Source organism: Doryrhamphus excisus, linkage group LG6 (genome assembly GCF_037039965.1).
Source record: "Doryrhamphus excisus strain RoL-2023G ecotype Guam linkage group LG6, RoL_Dexc_Guam_v1.1, whole genome shotgun sequence".
In the NCBI taxonomy this organism is placed as follows: domain Eukaryota; kingdom Metazoa; phylum Chordata; class Actinopteri; order Syngnathiformes; family Syngnathidae; genus Doryrhamphus; species Doryrhamphus excisus.
In genome coordinates, this window is record NC_136362.1 from 1430390 (window position 1) to 1454066 (window position 23677).

At 35.2% G+C, this 23677-nt stretch overlaps 1 protein-coding gene across 1 annotated transcript in view; it reads right to left on the minus strand.

The window, feature by feature from the left end:
* pot1 (protection of telomeres 1 homolog) overlaps nt 1-23677 on the minus strand; it is a 35503-nt gene that overhangs the window by 7960 nt on the left and 3866 nt on the right. Inside the window, exons 2-10 of the mRNA XM_078790994.1 lie at nt 23424-23549; nt 21810-21882; nt 21646-21734; nt 19276-19389; nt 19087-19152; nt 17458-17566; nt 15673-15803; nt 15300-15593; nt 12998-13153 (exon numbers count right to left, since the gene is read on the minus strand). Coding sequence (XP_078647120.1) covers nt 12998-13153; nt 15300-15593; nt 15673-15803; nt 17458-17566; nt 19087-19152; nt 19276-19389; nt 21646-21734; nt 21810-21882; nt 23424-23534 — 1143 coding nt within the window. The 5' untranslated portion in view covers nt 23535-23549. The remainder of the gene's footprint in view (nt 1-12997; nt 13154-15299; nt 15594-15672; nt 15804-17457; nt 17567-19086; nt 19153-19275; nt 19390-21645; nt 21735-21809; nt 21883-23423; nt 23550-23677) is intronic.

Genomic DNA, 23677 nt, shown 5'->3' on the forward strand with positions numbered 1-23677 from the left:
GCCTACTATATTGGGTAATAAGGATGTGAAGGTGACTATAGGGGTGCTATTTTATGTCTAGAGGACTCTAATAATGTTTGAAAAAAATCTATTTAGAAGGTCATAAACCGTCTCATGCCCTTTTTTCTCTTATTATGTTTACTATATTAGGTAATAGGGGTGTGAAGGTGACTATAGGGGTGCTATTTTATGTCTAGAGGGCTCTAATCATGTTAAAAAGTGTATCTAGAAGGTGGTAACTGTCTTATATGTCTTATTATGTCTACTATATTGGGTAATGGGGTGTGAAGGTGACTATAGGGGTGTTATTTCATGTCTAGAGGGCTCTAATAATGTAAAAAAACTGCATTTAGAAGGTTGGAACCAGGTTGACTAACCAGGTTGAATATACAACATGGCTGAGTGTCCTTCATTCTGCCACCCTGGGTAGGAAAGTGTGGACTGTGTGGGGGGCGGGGCTTAAATCCCACGAAAGTAATAATCAGCCAGCAGATGGCGCTGTTGAATCAAATGTACGGTTTGTGCCATCCAAGTGAGTCAGATGCCTGTGAGAGGACTTCTGATGTTTGTCACGACGAGCCTGAAGCTGACAGAAGACCGTCCTCCTCCCGCTCTCCTCCCCTCCCTCCCGTCTCCTCATTATCATCATCACGAGCCAAAGCTTCAGTCGGGGATGTCAGAGGGAATTTGACGTTTCCCCCGAAGCCTTCAGCGTTTTACAGGATGTGGCTTTGTTTCATGTATGCAAGGACGGTACATACTGTATGTAATTGCACCAAAGCCGGGGAGTCAAGCGTCACATATGTTCCAAGATGTATGGGTCACTTTGATATGTACAATAATGTATTGTTTATGCCGCATTATTGGTTCAGGACCCATTTTTTTCATATTAATAAACAAAATATGTCATAGTTACAGCAGAAATATCCTGTTTACAGCCTTCTAAATACACTTTTTAATGTGATTAGAGTGCACTACACATTAATAACACCCCTACAGTCACCTTTGTACTCATATTGCCCAAAATAAAAGACATAAGACCAGTTTATGACCTTCTAAATACATGTTTTAGCATTAGAGCCCTTTAGACATGAAATAACACCCCTATAGTCACCTTTATACTCCTACTACCCAATATAGTAGATATAAGAAAAAAAGACATAAAACCTGTTTGACCTTCCAAATATGTTTTTAACATGATTAGAGCCCTCTAGACATGAAATAACACCCCTATAGTCACTATTACCCAATATAGTAGACATAATAAGAGAAAACAAGACAAATAAGACCTGTTTATGACCTTCTATATACACATTTTAACATGATTAGAGCCCTCTGGACATTAACTAACACCCCTATAGTCGCCTTTATACTCCTACTACCCAATATAGTAGGTATAAGAAAAAAGACAAATGTTTATGACCATCTAAATATGTTTTTTCAAAATGATTAGAGCCCTCTAGACATGTAATAACACCCCTATAGTCAACTTTACACTCCTATTACCCAATATAGTAGACATAATAAGAGAAAACAAGACAAATAAGACCTGTTTATGACCTTCTAAATACACATTTTAACATTATTAGAGCCCTCTAGACATGAAATAACACCCCTATAGCTGCCTTTACACTCCTACTACCCAATATAGTAGTCATGAGACAAAAAGACAAATGTTTATGACCATCTAAATATGTTTTTTTAACATGATTAGAGCCCTCTAGACATGAAATAAAACCCTCATGATCACCTTTACACTCCTATTACTTGGGGTGTGAACGTGACTATAGGGGTGCTATTTTTTTGTGAAGAGGGCTCTAATAATGTTTGAAAAAAAAACAATTTTGAAGGTCATAAACCGTCTCGTGCCCTTTTTTCTCTTATTATGTCTACTATATTGGGTAATAGGGGTGTGAAGGTGACTATAGGGGTGCTATTTTTTGTCTAGAAGGCTCTAATAATGTTAGAAAAGAATCTATTCAGGTCATAAACCGGTCTTATGGCCTTTTTTCTCTTATTATGTCTACTATATTGGGTAATAGAGGTGCGACTGTGACTATAGGGGTGCTATTTTATATCTAGAGGGCTCTAATTATGTTAAAAGCACATTTAGAAGGCGAGAAAAAAGCTTTTCTATGCCTTATGTGTCTTACTTTGTCTACTATATTGGGTACTTGGGGTGTGATGGTGACTATAGGGGTGCTATTTTATGTCTAGAGGGCTCTAATAATGTTTGAAAAAAATGATTTAGAAGGTCATAAACCGTCTCATGCCCTTTTTTCTCTAATTATGTCTTCTATATTGGGTAATAGGGGTGTGAAGGTGACTATAGGGGTGTTATTTTATGTCTAGAGGTCTCTAGATGTTCGAAAAAAATCTATTTAGAAGGTCATAAACCGTCTCATGCCCTTTTTTCTCTTATTATGTCTACTATATTGGGTACTTGGGGTGTGAAGGTGACTATAGGGGTGCTATTTTATGTCTAGAGGGCTCTAATAATGTTTGAAAAAAACGATTTTGAAGGTCATAAACCGTCTCATGCCCTTTTTTCTCAAATTATGTCTACTATATTGGGTAACGGGGTGTGAAGGTGACTATAGGGGTGCTATTTTATGCCTAGAGGGCTCTAATGTATTATAAACTGCATTTAGAAGGTTGTAACCAGGTTGAATATACAACGTGGCCTTCATTCTGCCACCCTGGGTAGGAAACCGTGGGACGGCCCTGCTCTAAATAAATTCAGCTCAATTTGGACTTAAATTGCAAATCTCTGTAAAAAAAAACAACAGATTTATAAACAACAACTCTGTGTGTGAATCAGAATCTTTTTCAAGATGCATGGAGGAGGAGGGGAAGCAAACAAGGGAAGCAAAGATAGTACTTTTGCTTCTGTTTGTTTACCACAGCATCACTAGAGACTGGGAGTGTTAAACCAACTGAGCCAGGGAGAAAACAATCCTCAAACTTTCAGGAGTCTGCACCGAGCCACGAGATCCACACTCACACAGAAGCCAGGCTGAAGGAACAAAAGCCTGGGGACGGCCATGGGGACAAATAAAGGCGGCCAACGAGCGAAGCAACGAGCGGCTGCTTCGGGGGTTTACCTCCAGGATTCACAGAGTCCATATTCTCAAAATAAAACTATTTTATTTTTTAAAAATCTGCAGAAATATAAGGAGAACATGAGGTAATTTGATGAGAATAACTTCATATTATGAGGAAAAACAAAGTCAATTTAGTATCAAAAGGTGCCCTTTTTGGAATATTACATTGTGGAAAAAATTGGAATGTTCCAAAAATTATGTCAAAATATTATAGGAATAAAGTATTAAGTAATTACAGCGAGGACATTTACTAGAAAGGAGTTCAATTAATTAGAAAATGTAAAAAAAAAAAAAATAATACACACAAGTACAATTCTAACAAAAAAGTTGCAATTTTACGAAAATAAAATTATTTTAATAAAATTAATTTAAGTTATTTTATTAAAATAAAATAAATAAAATATATTTATTATAATAATAATATATATTATTTTTTATATTTTTGTCAAAATATAAAAAGAAGAAAGGTGGCATATTTGTAAATAAATAATAAAAAGAAAGAAATTCAATTAATTAGAAAATGTAAAAAAAAAATACACAAGTCCAATTCTAAAAAAAGTTGCAAGTTTACAAAAAAAAAATTATTTTAATAAAATTAAAATTATTTTATTAAAATAAATAAATAAAATGTATTTATAATAATATATATATATATATATTTTTTATATTTTTGTCAAAATATAAAAAGAAGAAAGGTAACATATTTGTAAATAAATAATAAAAAGAAAGAAAGAAGTTCAATTAATTAGAAAATGTAAAAAAAATGAATTAATTCACACAAGTCCAATTCTAACAAAAAAGTTGCAAGTTTACAAAAATAAAATTATTTTAATAAAATAAATTAAAATTATTTTATTAAAATAAAATAAATAAAATATATTTATTATAATAATATATATTATTTTTTTATATTTTTGTCAAAATATAAAAATAAGAAAGGTGACATATTTGTAAATAAATAATAAAAAGAAAGAAGTTCAATTAGAAAATGTAAAAAAAAATAAATTAATGCACACAAGTCCAATTCTAACAAAAAAAGTTGCAAGTTTACAAAATAAAATTACTTTAATAAAATAAATAAAAATTATTTTAATAAAATAAATAAAATATATTTATTATAATAATAATATATTATTTTTTATATTTGTCAAAATATAAAAAGAAGAAAGGTAACATATTTGTAAATAAATAATAAAAAGAAAGAAAGAAGTTCAATTAATTAGAAAATGTAAAAAAAAATAAATTAATACACACAAGTACAATTCTAACAAAAAAGTTGCAAGTTTGCAAAAATAAAATTATTTTAATAAAATAAATTAAAGTTATTTTATTAAAATAAAATAAATAAAATATATATTTATTATAATAATAATATATATTATTTTTTTAATATTTTTGCCAAAATATAAAAAGAAGAAAGGTAACATATTTGTAAATAAATAATTTTAAAAAGGGTTATTCACCCGCTGTCCATCACAAAGATAAGATGCACGTCTTAGCATCTCCGTGAATTATCGAACGAATTATCAAATTCGCTTTATTGTGACGTTTCAGCCATCATAATATTGTTGTCTTATATTCTGATATTTCTCGATGGTGCGAATGAGAGAATATCAGCCTGAGCGGGGAGGCGCATCCTTGCATCGACGACAAAGCGCTTTTCCTTCCCCGTCTCCCGCGCCCGTGAGGGATTAAGAATATTTAAGGCTCGTCGCTCCACTGTCGCTACGGGCGTTGGCATGGCAACCAGAGAATCATCAGCGTGTTAAGTGCTTTACGAGGGGTGTTTCTGAGCGATTGGCCCAACAAGATGGCCCAGCAGGGCCTCCACTCATAATGGACAGATTATCACCATCAGCATGTGTGTGGGTGACGGGGGGGGGCGTCGGGGCGGGCCCGCGGGACACATGGATCCCGGGATCGGAGAGAAATGGTGCCTGTCTGTGGCAAACAAACTATTTTTTTTCCCGTGCGACTAAACACCAACATCCGACGGCATTCCTTAAAATTCAAAAAAGGTCGCTTTGAGCTTATGACGGCTTCTCGTCCGGTCGAGATGAGGTTCAGTGAAGCAGCCAAATCAGAAAAAGAATAAAATAAAACAGAGTCTCGGGTGACAGGAAGGAAATATTCATATTCATTTACACCAGGGGTCTCAAACACGCGGCCCACTAGTTAGAGGCCCCCACCTTGATATGAAAGTTTAATGTTAGTAGTAGACAAAAGAGAAAATAATTTACCGCCTTCTAAATACAGTTTTTAGCATTATTAGAGCCCTCTATACATGAAATAACACCCCTATAGTCACCTTTACACTCCCATTACCCAATATAGTAGACTTAAGCGAAAGTAAAACATAAAAGCACCTTCTAAATACAGTTTTCAGCATTATTAGAGCCCTCTAGAGATGAAATAACACCCCTATAGTCACCTTTATACTCCTATTACCCAATATAGTAGACATAATAAGAGAAAATAAGACATAGAAAATCTGTTTACCGCCTTCTAAATACAGTTTTCAGCATTATTAGAGACATGAAATAACACCCCTATAGTCACCCTTATACTCCTATTACCCAATATAGTCGACATAATAAGAGAAAATAAGACAAAAAAAATCTGTTTGTTGAAAACCACCTTTTAACATTAGAGACCTCTAGACATGAAATAACACCCCTATAATCACCTTTACACTCCCATTACTCAATATAGTAGACTTAAGCGAAAATAAAACATAAAACCACCTTCCAAATACAGTTTTCAACATGATCAGAGCCCTCTAGCCATGAAATAACACCCCTATAGTCATCTTTATACTCCTATTACCCAATTATAGTAGACATAATAAGAGACAATAAGACATAGAAAATCTGTCGAAAACCACCTTTTAACTTTAGAGCCCTCTAGACATGAAATAACACCCCTATGGTCACCTTTACACTCCCATTACTCAATATAGTAGACTTAAGCGAAAATAAAACATAAAACCACCTTCTAAATACAGTTTTCAACATTATTAGAGCCCTCTAGACATGAAATAACACCCCTATAGTCACCCTTATACTCCTATTACCCAATGTAGTCGACATAATAAGAGAAAATAAGACATAGAAAATCTGTCGAAAACCACCTTTTAACATTAGAGACCTCTAGACATGAAATAACACCCCTATGGTCACCTTTACACTCCTATTACCTAATATAGTAGACATAATAAGAGAAAATAAGACATACAAAACCTGTTTACCGCCTTCTAAATGCAGTTTTCAGCATTATTAGAGCCCTCTATACATGAAATAACACCCCTATAATCACCCTTATACTCCCATTACTCAATATAGTAGAATTAAGCAAAAATAAAACATGAATCCACCGTCTAAATACAGTTTTCAACATTATTAGAGCCCTCTATACATGAAATAACACCCCTATAGTCACCTTTATACTCCTATTGCCCAATTATAGTAGACATAAGAGAAAATAAGAGATAGAAAATCTGTTTATCACCTTCTAAATGCAGTATTCAGCATTATTAGAGACCTCTATACATGAAATAACACCCCTATAGTCACCCTTATACTCCTATTACCCTATATAGTAGACATAATAAGAGAAAATAAGACACTAAAAGCCCATTTACAACCTTTTAAAAAACAGTATTAGAGCCTTCTAGACATGAAATAACACCCCTATAGTCACTTTTACACTCCCATTACCAAAGTAGTAGACATAGTATGTGAAAAGAAGACATCAAACCTGGTCTCATGTGTGTTACTATGAATTCGGTGCAAAGGAAGTTGAGTAGTGGGGCGGACAGGAAGTGACACGTCGGGGATTCAGAGTCGAGTTTTAGCTCGCAATAATCGACAGCGGGCGGTAGGGATTATTATTGTTGTGCCTGATGTGTGATGTCATTCAAAGCCGGAATAAAAGCCCATTAAGTCTGGTGCTTGTGTGTCATTACATGCCTATGCTAACGTAACATGATGTTAAAAGGTAATGTTAGCACTTTAGCATCACATCGCTATGCTAGTGTTTGTGTGGTGTGTCATGTGACTGCGATGCATGCGATCCATGGCATCAGTTCCGGAGCTGGAGAGCATGAAAGCGACACCCCCAACCCCCCCGCCCCCATCCAGTTGGGAATCGGACATGGATCACAGTCCAATGCGTCGCTTACTTTATGATTATGATTATGTTTAATACAGTACGTGTCCTTGAATGCAACATTTCCATCTATTACTACGAATACGTGAACATTAATGACGGCCCACTCTGCTGAAGTGCACTTTTATCACGGCCGATGAACAAGAATTCCGCCCCCGGGGGACGAGGGACGGGGGGGGCATAGAATCCCGTTTACCTCACAGCCGCGGCTACTAATCAAGAAACGGCGTGGGAGTCCCGAAAGCGCCGCGTTAGCCCCCCCGACGCCCAGTTGGATGGCACGTTTCATCAACCGCGAGCGCCAAACAGGAAATAATGAGCGGGAGCTGGAGGGTGAAAATATTAGACATGATGCAACACGATAATAAAACATTATTAAATGAATGGAGGTGTCAATCACAGGGTGATTGTTTGGTACGGTCCGACTACTGATTGGCTAGCTGTTCTTTTAGGGTCCACCTTCTTTTAGGCATCCTTTGGGGATATATGTCTGGTAGAAAATTAAACAATATTTAATAAATTTAAAAAATTAAAAAAAAATTTTTTTAAAAGCCATCATTTTACAAGAATGAAGACAAAATATGAGCAAAATAAATTAGTCATCATATTTAGAGAAATAAAGTCATAATTTTACAAGAACAATGTTGTATTATTATTAAGTGGAAAAAAACAATTAAATAAATACATTAAATTAAAAATAAATTGAATAAAAATTAAAGTGGGGGATAAATGGAATAAATGAAAATTGGGAAAATTAAGTTGAGAAAAATAATAAAAAACAAAAAATAATAAAATAAAAATAAAATAAAATAAAATAAAATAAAATAAAATAAAATAAAATAAAATAAAATAAAATAAAATAAAATAAAATAAAAAATAAAATAAAAAATAAAATGAAATAAAATAAAATAAAATAAAATAAAATAAAATACAAAGATGGAAAAAAGAGCCAAAACGTGTACGACAAAGTTTATCCAAAGAGCACACAGAACTCATATTTGTCTCCTTGGTTTAAATGAAATAAATAATAATTTTACAAGAACAATGTTGTATTATTAAGAGGAAAAAAACAATTAAATAAATACATTAAAAAATAAAAATAAATAAAAATAAATAAAAATAAATAAAAATAAATAAAAATACATAAAAATAAATAAAAATAAATAAAAATAAATACATAATTTTTCAAAATGTAAATAATTTGAATTAAAATTAAAGTGGGGGAGTGGGCGTGCTCGGAGGTCAGCAATAAATAAATAAATGTAATAAATGAAAATTGGGAAAATTAATTTGAGAAAAAGTTATAGTATTATTGGCAATATTATGGGAATATAGTAATATTACAAGAAAAAGAAGTAGAAATATAATAAAATATAATGAAATATAATAATATAAAATAAATTATAATAAAATAAAATAAAATATTGAAAAAAACAGAGATGGAAAAAAGAGCCAACAAAATGTTTGAGAAAGTTTATCCACAAATTTGTTTTATTAATTAATTACATTATATTAATAATATTATATAATATAATAATATTAAAAAATAAATAAATAAAAATAAAAATTTTAATAAATTAAAATTGAAGTGGGGGAGTGGGCGTGCCCAGAAGCGGGCAATAAATAAATAGTGTAATAAATGAAAAGTGGGAAAATTAAGTTGAGAAAAGGTTATAGTATTATTGGCAATATTATGGGAATATAGTAATATTACAAGAAAAAGAAGTAGAAATATAATATAATATATTGAAAAAATATAAAGCCAACAAAATGTTTGACAAAGTTTATCCCCAAATTTGTTTTATTAATTAATTACATTATGTTAATAATATTATATAATATAATAATATTTATAATATTTTTTAAAAATAATAAATTGAATTAAAATTGAAGTAATAATATATAATATATTGAAAAAAAGAGAGATGGAAAAAAGAGCCAAAAAATGTTTGACAAAGTTTATCCCCAAATATGTTTTATTAATTACATTAAATTAATGTTAATAATATTATATAATATAATAATATTAAAAAATAAATAAATTTAATTAAAATTGAAGTGGGGGAGTGGGCGTGCCCGGAGGTCGGCAATAAATAAATAAATGTAATACATGAAAATTGGGAAAATTAAGTTGAGAAAAAGTTCTAGTATTATTGGAAATATTATAGGAATATAGTAATATTACAAGAAAAAGAAGTAGAAATATAATATAATATAATGAAAAAAATCAGAGATGTAAAAAAGAGCCCAAAAATGTTTATCCCCAAATTTTATTAATTATAAATTATATTAATATTATAAAATAATATTAATAATATAAAAAGATAAATAAATTTAATTAAAATTGAAGTGGGGGAGTGGGCGTGCCCGGAGGCGGGCAATAAATAAATAAATGTAATAAATGTAATAAATGTAACTGTAAAAATTAAGTTGAGAAAAAGTTCTAGTATTATTGGCAATATTATGGGAATATAGTAATATTACAAGAAAAAGAAGTAGAAATATAATATAATATAATATCGAAAAAAACACAGATGGAAAAAAAAGAAGTATAAATATAATATAATAAAATAAAATATATAATAAAATAAAATATTGAAAAAACCCAGAGATGGAAAAAAGAGCCAAAAAATGTTTGACAAAGTTTATCCCCACATTTGTTTTATTAATTAATTCCATTATATTAATAATATTATATAATATAATAATATTAATAATATTAAAAATAATTAAATACTAATAAATTGAATTAAAATTGAAGTGGGGAAGCGGGCAATAAATAAATAAATAAATGTAATAAATGAAAATTGGGAAAATTTCTAGTATTATTGGAAATATTATGGGAATATGGTAATATTACAAGAAAAAGAAGTAGAAATATAATATAATATATCATATAGAAAAAAAACAGATGTAAAAAAAGAGCCAAAAAGTGTACGACAAAGTTTATCCAAAGAGCACACATAACGATGAACAGCTCGTATTTGTCTCCTTGGTCTCCTAACAAGCACAGCCCATGAGGCGTTCAGGTGCAATGTGTTTGAGTGTGAGAGGATTTTTCTTTAAAATGAAATACGGCCGCAAATGACAAAGGGAGCGCTTACTGCTAGTAAATTGTGTGTACATAAAAGTGGATCTTTGTAATATTTGTCTGACTAAAGGAAGCTCTGCTTTCTATCCAATGTGACCTGTTTTTACACTTTTATACGTGTGGGTAATTGGTGGAAACGCATGACCGTGGAGGTGGCACGCACGCACAATTTCCACTCTTTTGTCTTAATGGGATCCAATGTTCGGTCTAAAGCCCTTTGTCTCAGTCCATTTCACACAACGTCCCCTGTGATTCACCAAAGGAGTCGGGTAATTGGAGGAAATATCGTTCAAACACTTCTGTCTGTGTGTCGGTACTTAGAGGCAGGTGTCTGACAAATGGAATTAACTGCAGCCATGAAGCATCGCAGGCGGCCTGACACAGACGCATCTTGGCATTTTTATCGCCACATTGGTTGAAAAATAACAACATCTATTTTTAACGACAAATGTGCAATTTTGGGAGAAGGTGAATTCTGGTGATGGTGACGGCAAACTGACGCCTGACCTGAAATGCTAAAGTTAGCATGCTAACACCAAGCCGAGGACCCGTGAGTCAGTGGAACTGAATTTGTCGAGTACCTGTGAGTCAGTGGAGCTCAATTATTTGAATACCCGTGATTCAGTGGAGCTCAATTTGTCGAGTACCCATGATTCAGTGGAACTGAATTTGTCGAGTACCTGTGAGTCAGTGGAGCTCAAATTGTAGAGTACCCGTGAGTCAGTGGAGCTCAATTTGTCAAGTACCCGTGAGTCAGGGGAGCTCAATTATTTGAATACCCGTGATTCAGTGGAGCTCAATTTGTCGAGTACCCGTGAGTCAGAGGAGCTCAATTTGTCAAGTACCCGTGATTCAGTGGAGCTCAATTTGGTACCCGTGATTCAGTGGAACTGAATTTGTCGAGTACCGTGAGTCAGTGGAGCTCAATTTGTAGAGTACTCGTGAGTCAGTGGAGCTCAATTTGTCGAGTACATGTGAGTCAGTGGAGCTCAATTTGTAGAGTACCTGTGAGTCAGTGGAGCTCAATTTGTCGAGTACCCATGATTCAGTGGAACTGAATTTGTCGAGTACCCGTGAGTCAGTGGAGCTCAATTAGTAGAGTACCCGTGAGTCAGTGGAGCTCAATTTGTAGAGTACCCAATGAGTCAGTGGTGCTCAATTTTTTGAGTACCTGTGAATCAGTCAAACTAGATTTGTTGAGTACCGTGAGTCAGTGGAACTAAATTTTTTGAGTACCCGTGAGTCAGTGGAGCTCAATTTTTTGAGTACCCGTGAATCAGTCAAACTAGATTTGTTGAGTACCCGTGATTCAGTGGAGCTCAATTTGTAGAGTACCCGTGAGTCAGTGGAACTGAATTTATAGAGTACCTGTGAGTCAGTGGAGCTCAATTTGTTGAGTACCGTGAGTCAGTGGAACTCAATTTTTTGAGTACCCGTGATTCAGTGGAGCTCAATTTGTCGAGGACCCGTGAGTCAGTGAAGCTCTATTTTTTGAGTGCCCGTGATTCAGTGGAGCTCAATTTGTCGAGTACCCATGATTCAGTGGAACTGAATTTGTCGAGTACCCGTGAGTCAGTGGAGCTCAAATTGTCGAGTACCCGCGATTCAGTGGTACTGAATTTGTCGAGACCCCGTGAGTCAGTGGAGCTCGATTTGTCGAGTACCTGTGAGTTTGTAAGACTGGATTTGTCAAGTACCCGTGAGTCAGTGGAACTAAATTTTTTGAGTACCCGTGATTCAGTGGACCTCAATTTTTTGAGTACCCGTGAATCAGTAAAACTCGAGTTGTTGAGTACCCGTGATTCAGCTGAACTCAATTTGTCAAGCACCTGTGATTCAGTGGAGCTCAATTAGTAGAGTACCCGTGATTCAGTGTAGCTCAATTTGTAGAGTACCCGTGAGTCAGTGGAGCTCAATTTGTCGAGTACCGTGAGTCAGTAAAGCTTAATTTGTCGAGTACCGTGAGTCAGTAAAGCTCAATTTGTTGAGTACCCATGAGACAGTGGAGCTCAATTTGTCGAGTACCCGTGAGTCAGTGGAGCTCAATTTGTCGAGTACCCGTGAGTCAGTGAAACTCGATTTTTTGGGTACCCATGAGTCACTGAAACTCGATTTGTTAGGTACCCGTGAGTCACTGAAATTCATTTGGTGCATTCGGTGAAACTCAAAACAACTCATGTCCCACCGAGTCACGGGTACTCTGACTCAGCTCAGCAGCAACCTACTGGTTGCTCATACATCTTCAAATGCAGCTTTCATATAAACTACACCAGGGGGGTTGCCTTCAGCCACAGCTACAGATGTTAGAGGCCGTGGTGGGTATTAAAGTATATTATAGGTTATGGAATGGAGGCGTCAGGGTCACATGCATCAAAACGTGTTCATGTGATCATGAGCTGCCCCCCCCCACCCCCCCAAAAAAGACAGAGGATTGTGGCTCCATCTGATCAATGTGTGCGCAGTCAGCAGGTTTTCAAACCGCAATCCCCGAGTCTCACAGTAATCTGAGAGCAGCTTTATGTGCACAGACGCCCCCCCCCCCAACCCCCAAACGCTACGTTAAACGGGAGAAGTTCTCCGCCTGTTTGTCTGTGGGCGGGATTTGGGAGTGTGTTTAATATATCCACAGTCTCACCTTAATCTGCTGGGCAAACGGCACGTGGTTGTCGTAGACCAGCACGCTGGCGATGAGCTTCTCGTGCTCCTCGGAGAAGGAGGTGGGCCCCTCCACCATGTCGGGCTCCGCCGCCACCTTCAGCAGGGCGTGGGGACACCTGGTGCCGTCCCATACCTGCAAACACACACACACACACTGACTGGCACCTGTCATTTATGTCCTATAGCTATTATTTTCTCATTATGTCTACTATATTGGGTAATAGGAGTGTAAAGGTGACTATAGGGGTGTTATTACATATCAAGAGGGCTCTAATAATACTAAAACCTGGATTTACAAGTTAATAAACAAGTGTCTTATGTCTTATTTTGTCTTATGATGTTAACTTTATTGGGTAATAGGAGTGTAAAAAGGACTATAGGGGTGCTATTTCATATCTAGAGGGCTCTAACAATGTTAAATCCTGTATTTAATGGGTCGTAAACTAGCGTTTTATGTCTTATTTTCTCTAATTATATCTACTATATTGGGTAACACAAACGTATAGGTTGACTATAGGGGTGTTATTACATATCAAGAGGGCTCTAATAATATTAAAACCTGGATTTAGAAGTTAATAAACAAGTGTCTTTATGTCTTATTTTCTCTTACGATGTCACCTATATTGGGTAATAGGGGCTGTAAAAATGACTGTAGGGGTGTTATTTCATATCCGGAGGGCTCTAATATTATTAAAACCTGGATTTACAAGTTAATAAACAAGTGTCTTATGTCTTATTTTCTCTTATGATGTTACCTATATTGGGTAATAGGAGTGTAAAGGGGACTATAGGGGTGTTATTTCATATCCAGACGGCTCTAACAATGTTAAATCCTGTATTTAAAAGGTCGTAAACAAGCGTTCTATGTCTTATTTTCTCTTATGACGTCACCTATATTGGGTAATAAGAGTGTAAAGGTGACTATAGGGGTGTTATTTCATATCAAGAGGGCTCTAATAATATTAAAACCTGGATTTACAAGTTAAACAAGTGTCTTATGTCTTATTTTCTCTTACGATGTTACCTTTATTGGGTAATAAGAGTGTAAAAGTGACTATAGGGGTATTATTTCATATCAAGAGGGCTCTAATAATATTAAAACATGGTTTACAAGTTAATAAACAAGTGTCTTATGTCTTATTTTGTCTTATGATGTTAACTTTATTGGGGAATAGGAGTGTAAAAAGGACTATAGGGGTGCTATTTCATATCTAGAGGGCTCTAACAATGTTAAATCCTGTATAAAATAGGTCGTAAACAAGCGTTCTATGTCTTATTTTCTCTAATTATATCTACTATATTGGGTAACACAAACGTAAAGGTTGAATATAGGGGTGTTATTACATATCTAAGAGGGCTCTAATCATGTTAAGACCCGTATTGAGGCTGTAAAAAAAGTGCTTTATGACTTATATGTCTTATTTTCTCTAATTATAACTGCTATATTGGGTAATAGGAGTGTAAAGGTGACTATAGGGGTGTTATTTAATACCAAGAGGGCTCTAATTATGTTAAAACCCATATTTAGAAGGTTATAAACAGGTGTTCTATGTCTTATATATCTTATTTTCTCTATTATTTCCACTATATTTGGTAATAGTAGTATAAAGGTGACTATAGGGGTGTTATTACATATCTACAGGGCTCTAACAATGTTAAAACCCGTACTGAGGTTGCAAATAAGTGCTTTATGACATATATATGTCTTGTTTTCTCTTATTATGTCTACTATATTGGGTAATATGAGTGTAAAGGTGACTATAGGGGTGTTATTTCATGTCTAGAGGGCTCTAATAATGTTAAACTCTATTTAGAAGGTCATAAACAAATTACGTATATGTCTTATTTTCTCTTATTATGTCTACTCTATTGGGTAATAGGAGTGTAAAGGTGACTATAGGGGTGTTATTTCATGTATAGAGGTCTCTAATAATGTTAAAGTCTATTTAGAAGGTCATAAACAAATTATATGTCTTGTTTCTTCTTATTATGTCTACTATATTGGGTAATATGAGTGTAAAGGTGACTATAGGGGTGTTAGTTCATGTCTTGAGGTCTCTAATAATGTTAAAGTCTATTTAGAAGGTCATAAACAAATTATATGTCTTGTTTTTTCTTATTATGTCTACTATATTGGGTAATAGGAGTGTAAAGGTGACTATAGGGGTGTTAGTTCATGTCTTGAGGGTTGTGATTATGCTAATAACCTTAACCTAAACCTAATAACAGGCTTTTCTATGCCATAACTCGGAAAATATTCCATCCTTTATGTTCCTTACCCTCAGCAGGGTGCACATGGAGTCGATGGTGGCTTTGGCGAGCAGCTGACAGGTGAGGTCGAAGTACATTTTGGGCTGGACAGCCGACAGAGTGAGCGTAGCGTCGGCGCGTGGCAGAGCCTGGCTGGCGGCCCACAAGCGCAGCTCCTCCACAGCGCGGCGATCCTCCTCTGCGAAGTGGAAGGACTTGCTGGCGGTGCGGGGCTCCACGGCGGCGCCGACCGTCCCGTCAAACACCAAGGCGGAAAAACCGAAGGTGTTGAGCAGCGTGAGGGTGTCGTTGTACGGGTGAGCCTGCGTGGGGGTGGGGGTGTTTTGACATCACGACTCAGCTCATCACAGGTTAGATTTGTCAAGCCGACAAAGACGCGACCTTGACTCTGTGCATGCGGACGATGTTGCCGATCTGGAGGATTTGGGGATGGGACTCCAGTTTGTTGCAGAAGATGGTGCAGCTGACCTTCAGTTGAGACTGGTCAGTTATCTTCAGACTGGAGCAGAAGTCTGTCGAGACAAGACATTTTATTTTGAAACAACATGGTTGCCTGTGCGCAACTGCGGGGTCCCAAACTTTTGTCTCGGCCTGGTTTGTTGTTTTTTTGTAAGGTACTACTAATACTTTTCCTTTAAAGGGGACTATGATGCCTTTTCCACTCTGAACTACAACCCCAGTCTTGGAGGACGTTCATTAAAAACAAATTAAATTAAATTAAATTAAATTAAATTAAATTAAATTAAATTAAATTAAATTAAATTAAATTAAATTAAATTAAATTAAATTAAATTAAATTAAATTAAATTTAAATTAAATTAAATTAATTTAAATTAAATTAAATTAAATTAAATTAAATTAAATTAAATTAAATTAAATTAAATTAAATTAAATTAAATTAAATTAAATTAAATTAAATTAAATTAAATTAAATTAAATTAAGGGCGGCACGGCGGTCTAGTGGTTAGCGCGACTGGGGTTCAATTCAAACCTCGGGCATCTCTGTGTGGAGTTTGCATGTTCTCCCCGTGCATGCGTGGGTTTTTCTGCCTCTCGCCCGAATACAGCTGGGATAGGCTCCAGCACCCCCCGCGACCCTCGTGAGGAAAAAGCGGTAGAAAATGAATGAATTAAATTAAATTAAATTAAATTAAATTAAATTAAATTAAATTAAATTAAATTAAATTAAATTAAATTAAATCTAATTTTTGTTTTAATTTTTAATGAACGTCCTCCAAGACTGGTGATCCTTTTTTTTTATGAAATGAAATTTAATTTAATTTAATACAAACCTAAACTATATTAGGAAAGCAGGAAGTGATCAAATGTAACAGTTAGTGATTGTAAAAGTACCAGATTCCTTTTGGACATGTGGAACTGGGAACTGATTATGGGATGCATTCAATTGGAATCTGATCATGATTCCATATTTTTTTTCCTACTGTTTGAGCCAAAAAAGATTTTTTTCTTGATTTCTTTTAGTGTTTCTTAAAGCCGGAAAGTTGCAGTTTTAAATGACTTCAGTTTTGTGGCATTTCTGTAATCTGCTTTCAATTATATTATATTTTGTTTATATTATATTTGGGTTTTTTGTTTATATTATATTTGTTTATATGATATTATATTTGGGTTTTTGTTTATATTATATTCGTTTTTTGTTTATATTATATTTGTTATATTTTGTTTATATTATACTTGTTATATTTTGTTTAAATTATATTATATTTGTTACATTTTGTTTATATTATATTTGGGTTTTTGTTTATATTATATTCGTTTTTTGTTTATATTATATTTGTTATATTTTGTTTATATTATATTTGTTATATTTTGTTTATATTATACTTGTTATATTTTGTTTATATTATACTTGTTATATTTTGTTTAAATTATATTATATTTGTTACATTTTGTTTATATTATATTTGGGTTTTTGTTTATATTATATTTGTTTATATTATATTATATTTGTTTTTTGTTTATATTATATTATATTTGTTTTTTGTTTATATTATATTATATTTGTTTTTTGTTTATATTATATTATATTTGAAGCAGTAGCAGCCACAAATATCGGCCCAAGCAAAATCGGCCATGGGCATGGGCCCGAAAAAAAACATTGGTCGATTCCTAGTCAGAGCGCCAGCTTTCTTTTTATGTACTGACCTGATCCGCGGCTCATGTAGGGCTGCTTGAAGAAGACCACCACCCCGTACACGTTGACCACTTCGCCGGCCTTCAGGTTGTTGAGCTTGGTGTACGAGTACTTTGGACCCTTGGGGTAAACAAAAGACCGTTAATGTCCCAATGGGGATGGCAGAAAAAGTTTGAAGTCAAAATATTATAGGAAGAAAGTCACACTTTTATAAGACATGAGTTCAAAAAAATGAAATTAAATTAAAACAATAAAAAAAACAGCAAAAATATGGCAAGGGAAATAATGTTAGAATTATTATTTTTATTTATTATTATTTTTCAAAGAAAGTTGCAATTTTCATTATATTTTTTAAAAATATATACATTTTTTAATTTATTTTTTATTTAATTAATACATTTTATTAATAAAAAATAAATTTGCATTTTTTATTTATTAATTTTATTATTTTTAATTTATTTTTTAATTATATAATTATATTAATTATTAAATTATTCATTAATTCATTTTCTACCGCTTTTTCCTCACAAGGGTTGCCGGGGGTGCTGGAGCCTATCCCAGCTGTCTTGGGGCTAGAGGCGGGGTCCACCCTGGACTGGTGGCCAGCCAATCACAGGGCACATATAGACAAACAACCATTCACACTCACATTCACTCACATAGTCGCTAATTAACTTAGCATGTTTTTTTTTGGAATGTGGGAGGAATACCGGCGTACCCGGAGAAAACCGGGGAGAACGTGCAAACTCCACACAGAGATGGCCGAGGGTGGAATTGAACCCTGGTCTCCTAGCTGTGAGGTCTGCGCGCTAACCACTCGACCACCATGCAGCCTTTTGTAAGGTAATACCCATGAAAATAGCTAAAATGTTACGCATTAACTTGTTAATAACACTAGCATACTAACTGTTAGCATGTTAACACTCTGGACTGGTGGCCAGCCAATCACAGGGCACATATAGACAAACAACCATTCACACTCACATTCATAACTATGGACAATTTGGAGTCGCTAATTAACCTAGCATGTTTTTTTTTTGGAATGTGGGAGGAATACCGGAGTACCCGGAGAAAACCCACGCATGCACGGGGAGAACGTGCAAACTCCACACAGAGATGGCCGAGGGTGGAATTGAACCCTGGTGTCCTAGCTGTGAGGTCTGCGCGCTAACCACTCGAACACCATGCAGCCTTTTGTAAGGTAATACCCATGAAAATAGCTAAAATGTTACGCATTAGCTTGTTAATAACACTAGCATACTAACTGTTAGCATGTTAACACTCTGGACTGGTGGCCAGCCAATCACAGGGCACATATAGACAAACAACCATTCACACTCACATTCATACCTATGGACAATTTGGAGTCGCTAATTAACTTAGCATGTTTTTTTTTGGAATGTGGGAGGAATATCGGAGTACCCGGAGAAAACCGGGGAGAACGTGCAAACTCCACACAGAGATGGCCGAAGGTGGAATTGAACCCTGGTCTCCTAGCTGTGAGGTCTGCGCACTAACCACTCGCCCACCGTGCCGCCTATATTAAATGATATAAAATGTATATAATATAAGAACCGGCATCGATAAAAGACATCAATAAGGAAGTAGCATTAATGATAAACAAAATGGCCGCTTCTGACCTCGGCGGGGATCTTTCGCTTCACGGCCTTTGGCGATGTAGCGTTAGCCGGTGGCGCCGGACCCACCTGCAGCACAGAATCACATGTTATATGTTACATGTTATATTCACGGTAAGTTAATTGTGGGGTGTCATGTGACGCATAGCGGTGTGACAAAGTCTCCGCCCACTTCCTGGATTATCATCGGACCCTCACGTGAATGAAGGCGTCCTCTCCAGACAGCATCAGGTTACACGGGTGCCGTTTGTCCTTCAGGGCCGTGGGAGATTTGCCCACAGAGAAGCCGGACGCCACCACCACGTCCTGGCGAGAAACACAAGACCAACAGCGAGCAGAGTGAGATAAGAGCGCGTCCTGGTGGGCGGAGATCGGAGCGGCAGATGCGGCGCGCCGAGAGGCTTGAAGGCGAAGAAGCGCCGCCGCTTGATGATAAGCTGCTGTGGAAAAAAGTGAAGCGCTTCCTTTGTCTGAAGCGTCTGCCGGAGGATTCAGTTAATGCGATAATCACACTCAGCAGGGGTGTCCAAAGTGCGGGCCGGGGGCCAAAATTAGGTTGCGGAGAAAGTTTGAAGTCAAAATATTATAGGAACAAAGGCACACATTTACAAGACGTGAGTTCAAACTATTTAAAAAAACCCAGCAAAAATATGGCAGGGGAAATTATGTTAGTATTATTATTTTTATTATTATTTTTGTAAAGGTGACTATAGGGGTGTTATTTCAGGTCTAGAGGTCTCTAATAATGTTAAAGTCTATTTAGAAAGTCATAAACAAATTATATGTCTTATTTTCTCTTATTATGTCTACTATATTGGGTAATAGGAGTGTAAAGGTGACTATAGGGGTGTTATTTCATGTCTAGAGGTCTCTAATAATGTTAAAGTCTATTTAGAAGGTTACAAACAGATTATATGTCTTATTATGTCTACTATATTGGGTAATAGGAGTGTAAAGGTGACTATAGGGGTGTTAGTTCATGTCTTGAGGGCTCTAATAATATTAAAACCCACATTTAGAAAGTTGTAAACAGGTGTTCTATGTCTTACTATATATCTTATTTTCTCTTATTATTTCCACTATATTTGGTAATAGGAGTGTAAAGGTGACTATAGGGGTGTTATTTCATGTCTAGAGGTCTCTAATAATGTTAAAGTCTATTTAGAAGGTCATAAACAAATTATATGTTTTATTATCTTTTATTATGTCTACTATATTGGGTAATAGGAGTGTAAAGGTGACTATAGGGGTGTTATTCCATAATAAGAGGGCTCTAATATTATTAAAACCCACATTTAGAAGGTTGTAAACAGGTTTTCTATGTCTTATATATCTTATTATTTCCACTATATTTAGTATATAGAAGAGTATAACGTGACTATAGGGGTGTTATTACATATCTAGAGGGCTCTAAAATGTTTAAACCCGTATTGAGGCTGTAAACAAGTGTTTTATGACTTATATGTCTTATTTTCTCTATTATTTCCACTATATTTGGTAATGGAGTATCAAGGTGACTATAGGGGTGTTATTTCATACCAAGAGGGCTCTAATAATATTAAAACCCACATTTAGAAGGTTGTAAACATGTGTTCTATGTCTTAAATAACTTATTATTACCACTATACTTAGTATATAGTATCGTATAAAGGTGACTATAGGGGTGTTATTACATATCTAGAGGGCTCTAATCATGTTAAAACCCGTATTGAGGCTGTAAACAAGTGCTTTATGACATGTATACGTCTTATTTTCTCTTATTACTTCCACTATATTTGGTAATGGAGTATAAAGGTGACTATAGGGGTGTTATTACATATCTAGAGGGCTCTAATCATGTTAAAACCTCTATTGAGACTGCAAACAAGTGCTTTATGACTTATATGTCTTATTTTCTCTAATTATAACTACTATATTGGGTAATATGAGTGTAAAGGTGACTATAGGGGTGTTATTTCATACCAAGAGGGCTCTAATAATATTAAAACCCATATTTAGAAGGTTGTAAACAGGTGTTCTATGTCTTATATATCTTATTATTTTCACTATATTTAGTATATAGTGTACTATAAAGGTGACTTTAGGGGTGTTATTACATATCTAGAGGGCTCTAATAATGTCAAAACCCGTATTGCGATTGTAAACAAGTGCTTTATGACATGTATATGTCTATTTTCTCTAATTATAACTACTATATTGGGTAATAGGAGTGTAAAGGTGACTATAGGGGTGTTATTTCATACCAAGAGGTCTCTAATAATATTAAAACCCACATTTAGAAGGTTGTAAACATGTGTTCTATGTCTTGTATATCTTATTATTTCCACTATATTTAGTACTATATAGTATCGTATAAAGGTGACTATAGGGGTGTTATTACATATCTAGAGGGCTCTAATCATGTTAAAATCAGTATTTAGAACACTGTCTTATTCATCAATATATTTTTGAGTGAATTCAATTTGAATGACTATAGTGTAACACTATATATACTATATACTTATAATATAATGTAAAACAATGCATTGACTATCAATGCAGACATCTGTCAATCAACCGTACCCCTTCACTGACAGCCTGAGAGAAGTCCTTGGCCAGCGTCCCTAACAAGACCATGTTGATGGATGCGCGCTGAGGCGACGGGCCGACTTCTGAGGAAAAAAAAAAAAAAAAAGGACGTGATTGATGGCGTTTGGTGCTATGGAAAGTCGGCGTTTCAGCCTCACCTTGGAGCACGGCCTTCAAGATGAAGTTGTGACTGGACGACGACACCAGAGGACCTTTCTGGACCACCCTGCCCTGTAAACAGGAAGCATTTAACATCAGTAGGAGTCCTTTAAAGGCATTATACATCAACTATGGTAATGGTTTTATTTCATTTCAACATGCATCAGATTACAATTGAATGCATCCCATAATCAGTTCCCAGTTCCACATGTCCAAAAGGAGTAGGAAGAAGCAAAGCTTATTAAATCCTACCCCTCCATCTGGTACTTTTACAATCAGTAACTGTTAGGAGTGTAAAGGTGACTATAGGGGTGTTGTTTCATACCAAGAGGGCTCTAATAATAACCCACATTTAGAAGGTTGTAAACCGGTGTTCTGTCTTATATATCTTATTATTTCCACTCTACGTATTTAGTATATAGTATAGCATAAAGGTGACTATAGGGGTGTTATTACATATCTAGAGGGCTCTAATCATGTTAACACCCGTATTGAGGCTGTAAACAAGTGCTTTATGACTTATATGTCTTATTTTCTCTAATTATATCGACTATATTGGGTAATAGGAGTGTAAAGGTGACTATAGGGGTGTTATTAAAGATCTAGAGGGCTCTAATAATGTTAAAACCCGTATTGGGGCTGTGAACAAGTGCTTTGACATGCATATGTCTTACTTTCTCTTATTATTTCCACTATATTTAGTATATAGCATAGCATAAAGGTGACTATAGGGGTGTTATTACATATCTAGAGGGCTCTAATCATGTTAAAACCCGTATTGAGGCTGTAAACAAGTGCTTTATGACTTATATGTCTTATTTTCTCTAATCATAACTACTATATTGGGTAATAGGAGTGTAAAGGTGACTATAGGGGTGTTATTAAATATCTAGAGGGCTCTAATAATGTTAAAACCCGTATTGGGGCTGTAAACAAGTGCTTTATGACATGTATATGTCTTATTTTCTCTTATTATTTCCACTATATTTAGTATATAGTATAGCATAAAGGTGACTATAGGGGTGTTATTACATATCTAGAGGGCTCTAATCATGTTAAAACCCGTATTGAGGCTGTAAACAAGTGCTTTATGACTTATATGTCTTATTTCCTCTAATTATAACTACTATATTGGGTAATAGCAGTGTAAAGGTGACTATAGGGGTGTTATTAAAGATCTAGAGGGCTCTAATAATGTTAAAACCCGTATTGGGGCTGTAAACAAGTGCTTTATGACATGTATATGTCTTATTTTCTCTTTTTATTTCCACTATATTTGGTAATGGAGTATAAACGTGACTATAGGGGTGTTATTACATATCTAGAGGGCTCTAATAATATTGTACTAATAGTGTTTGGAATTCTACATTGCTCCATTTTATTTAAAAGCGGACAGTAAATTTGCAAAAATGACGACATGGCGCCATGTGGGGGGGTGACACCTCTAAGCTAAAGAAGAGGTAGACAGTAGACTTGGTTGAGTATATTATTTTTTAATCCAAGTCGTAGTCATGCCAAAAGGACGTGTTGCTGCTGGATGTTCACTTCCTCCCAGTCATACTGGAAGTTGCTTTTCTTTCCCAAAAGAGACATTATCGTACTAAAGACCTCACCTTGACTGAGTGGTTGGCGTGGTTCCTGCTGGTGCTGATGTTCGAGATGGGTATTATGGTTCCCTGGTGGTCCGGCCCCTTCCTCCCCTCCTCTATCACACAGACGGGCATGATAGTGGCGATGACCTGAGAGACACAAACACTGTAAGACGGTATCGGATGGATCTTATTCCAGAACGTCCCCCGTGAGAGATGGGTGTGGTTTCAGGTTGATATCCCCTCAGGAAGTGATCCATGTCCCCGCTTTGAAGGGG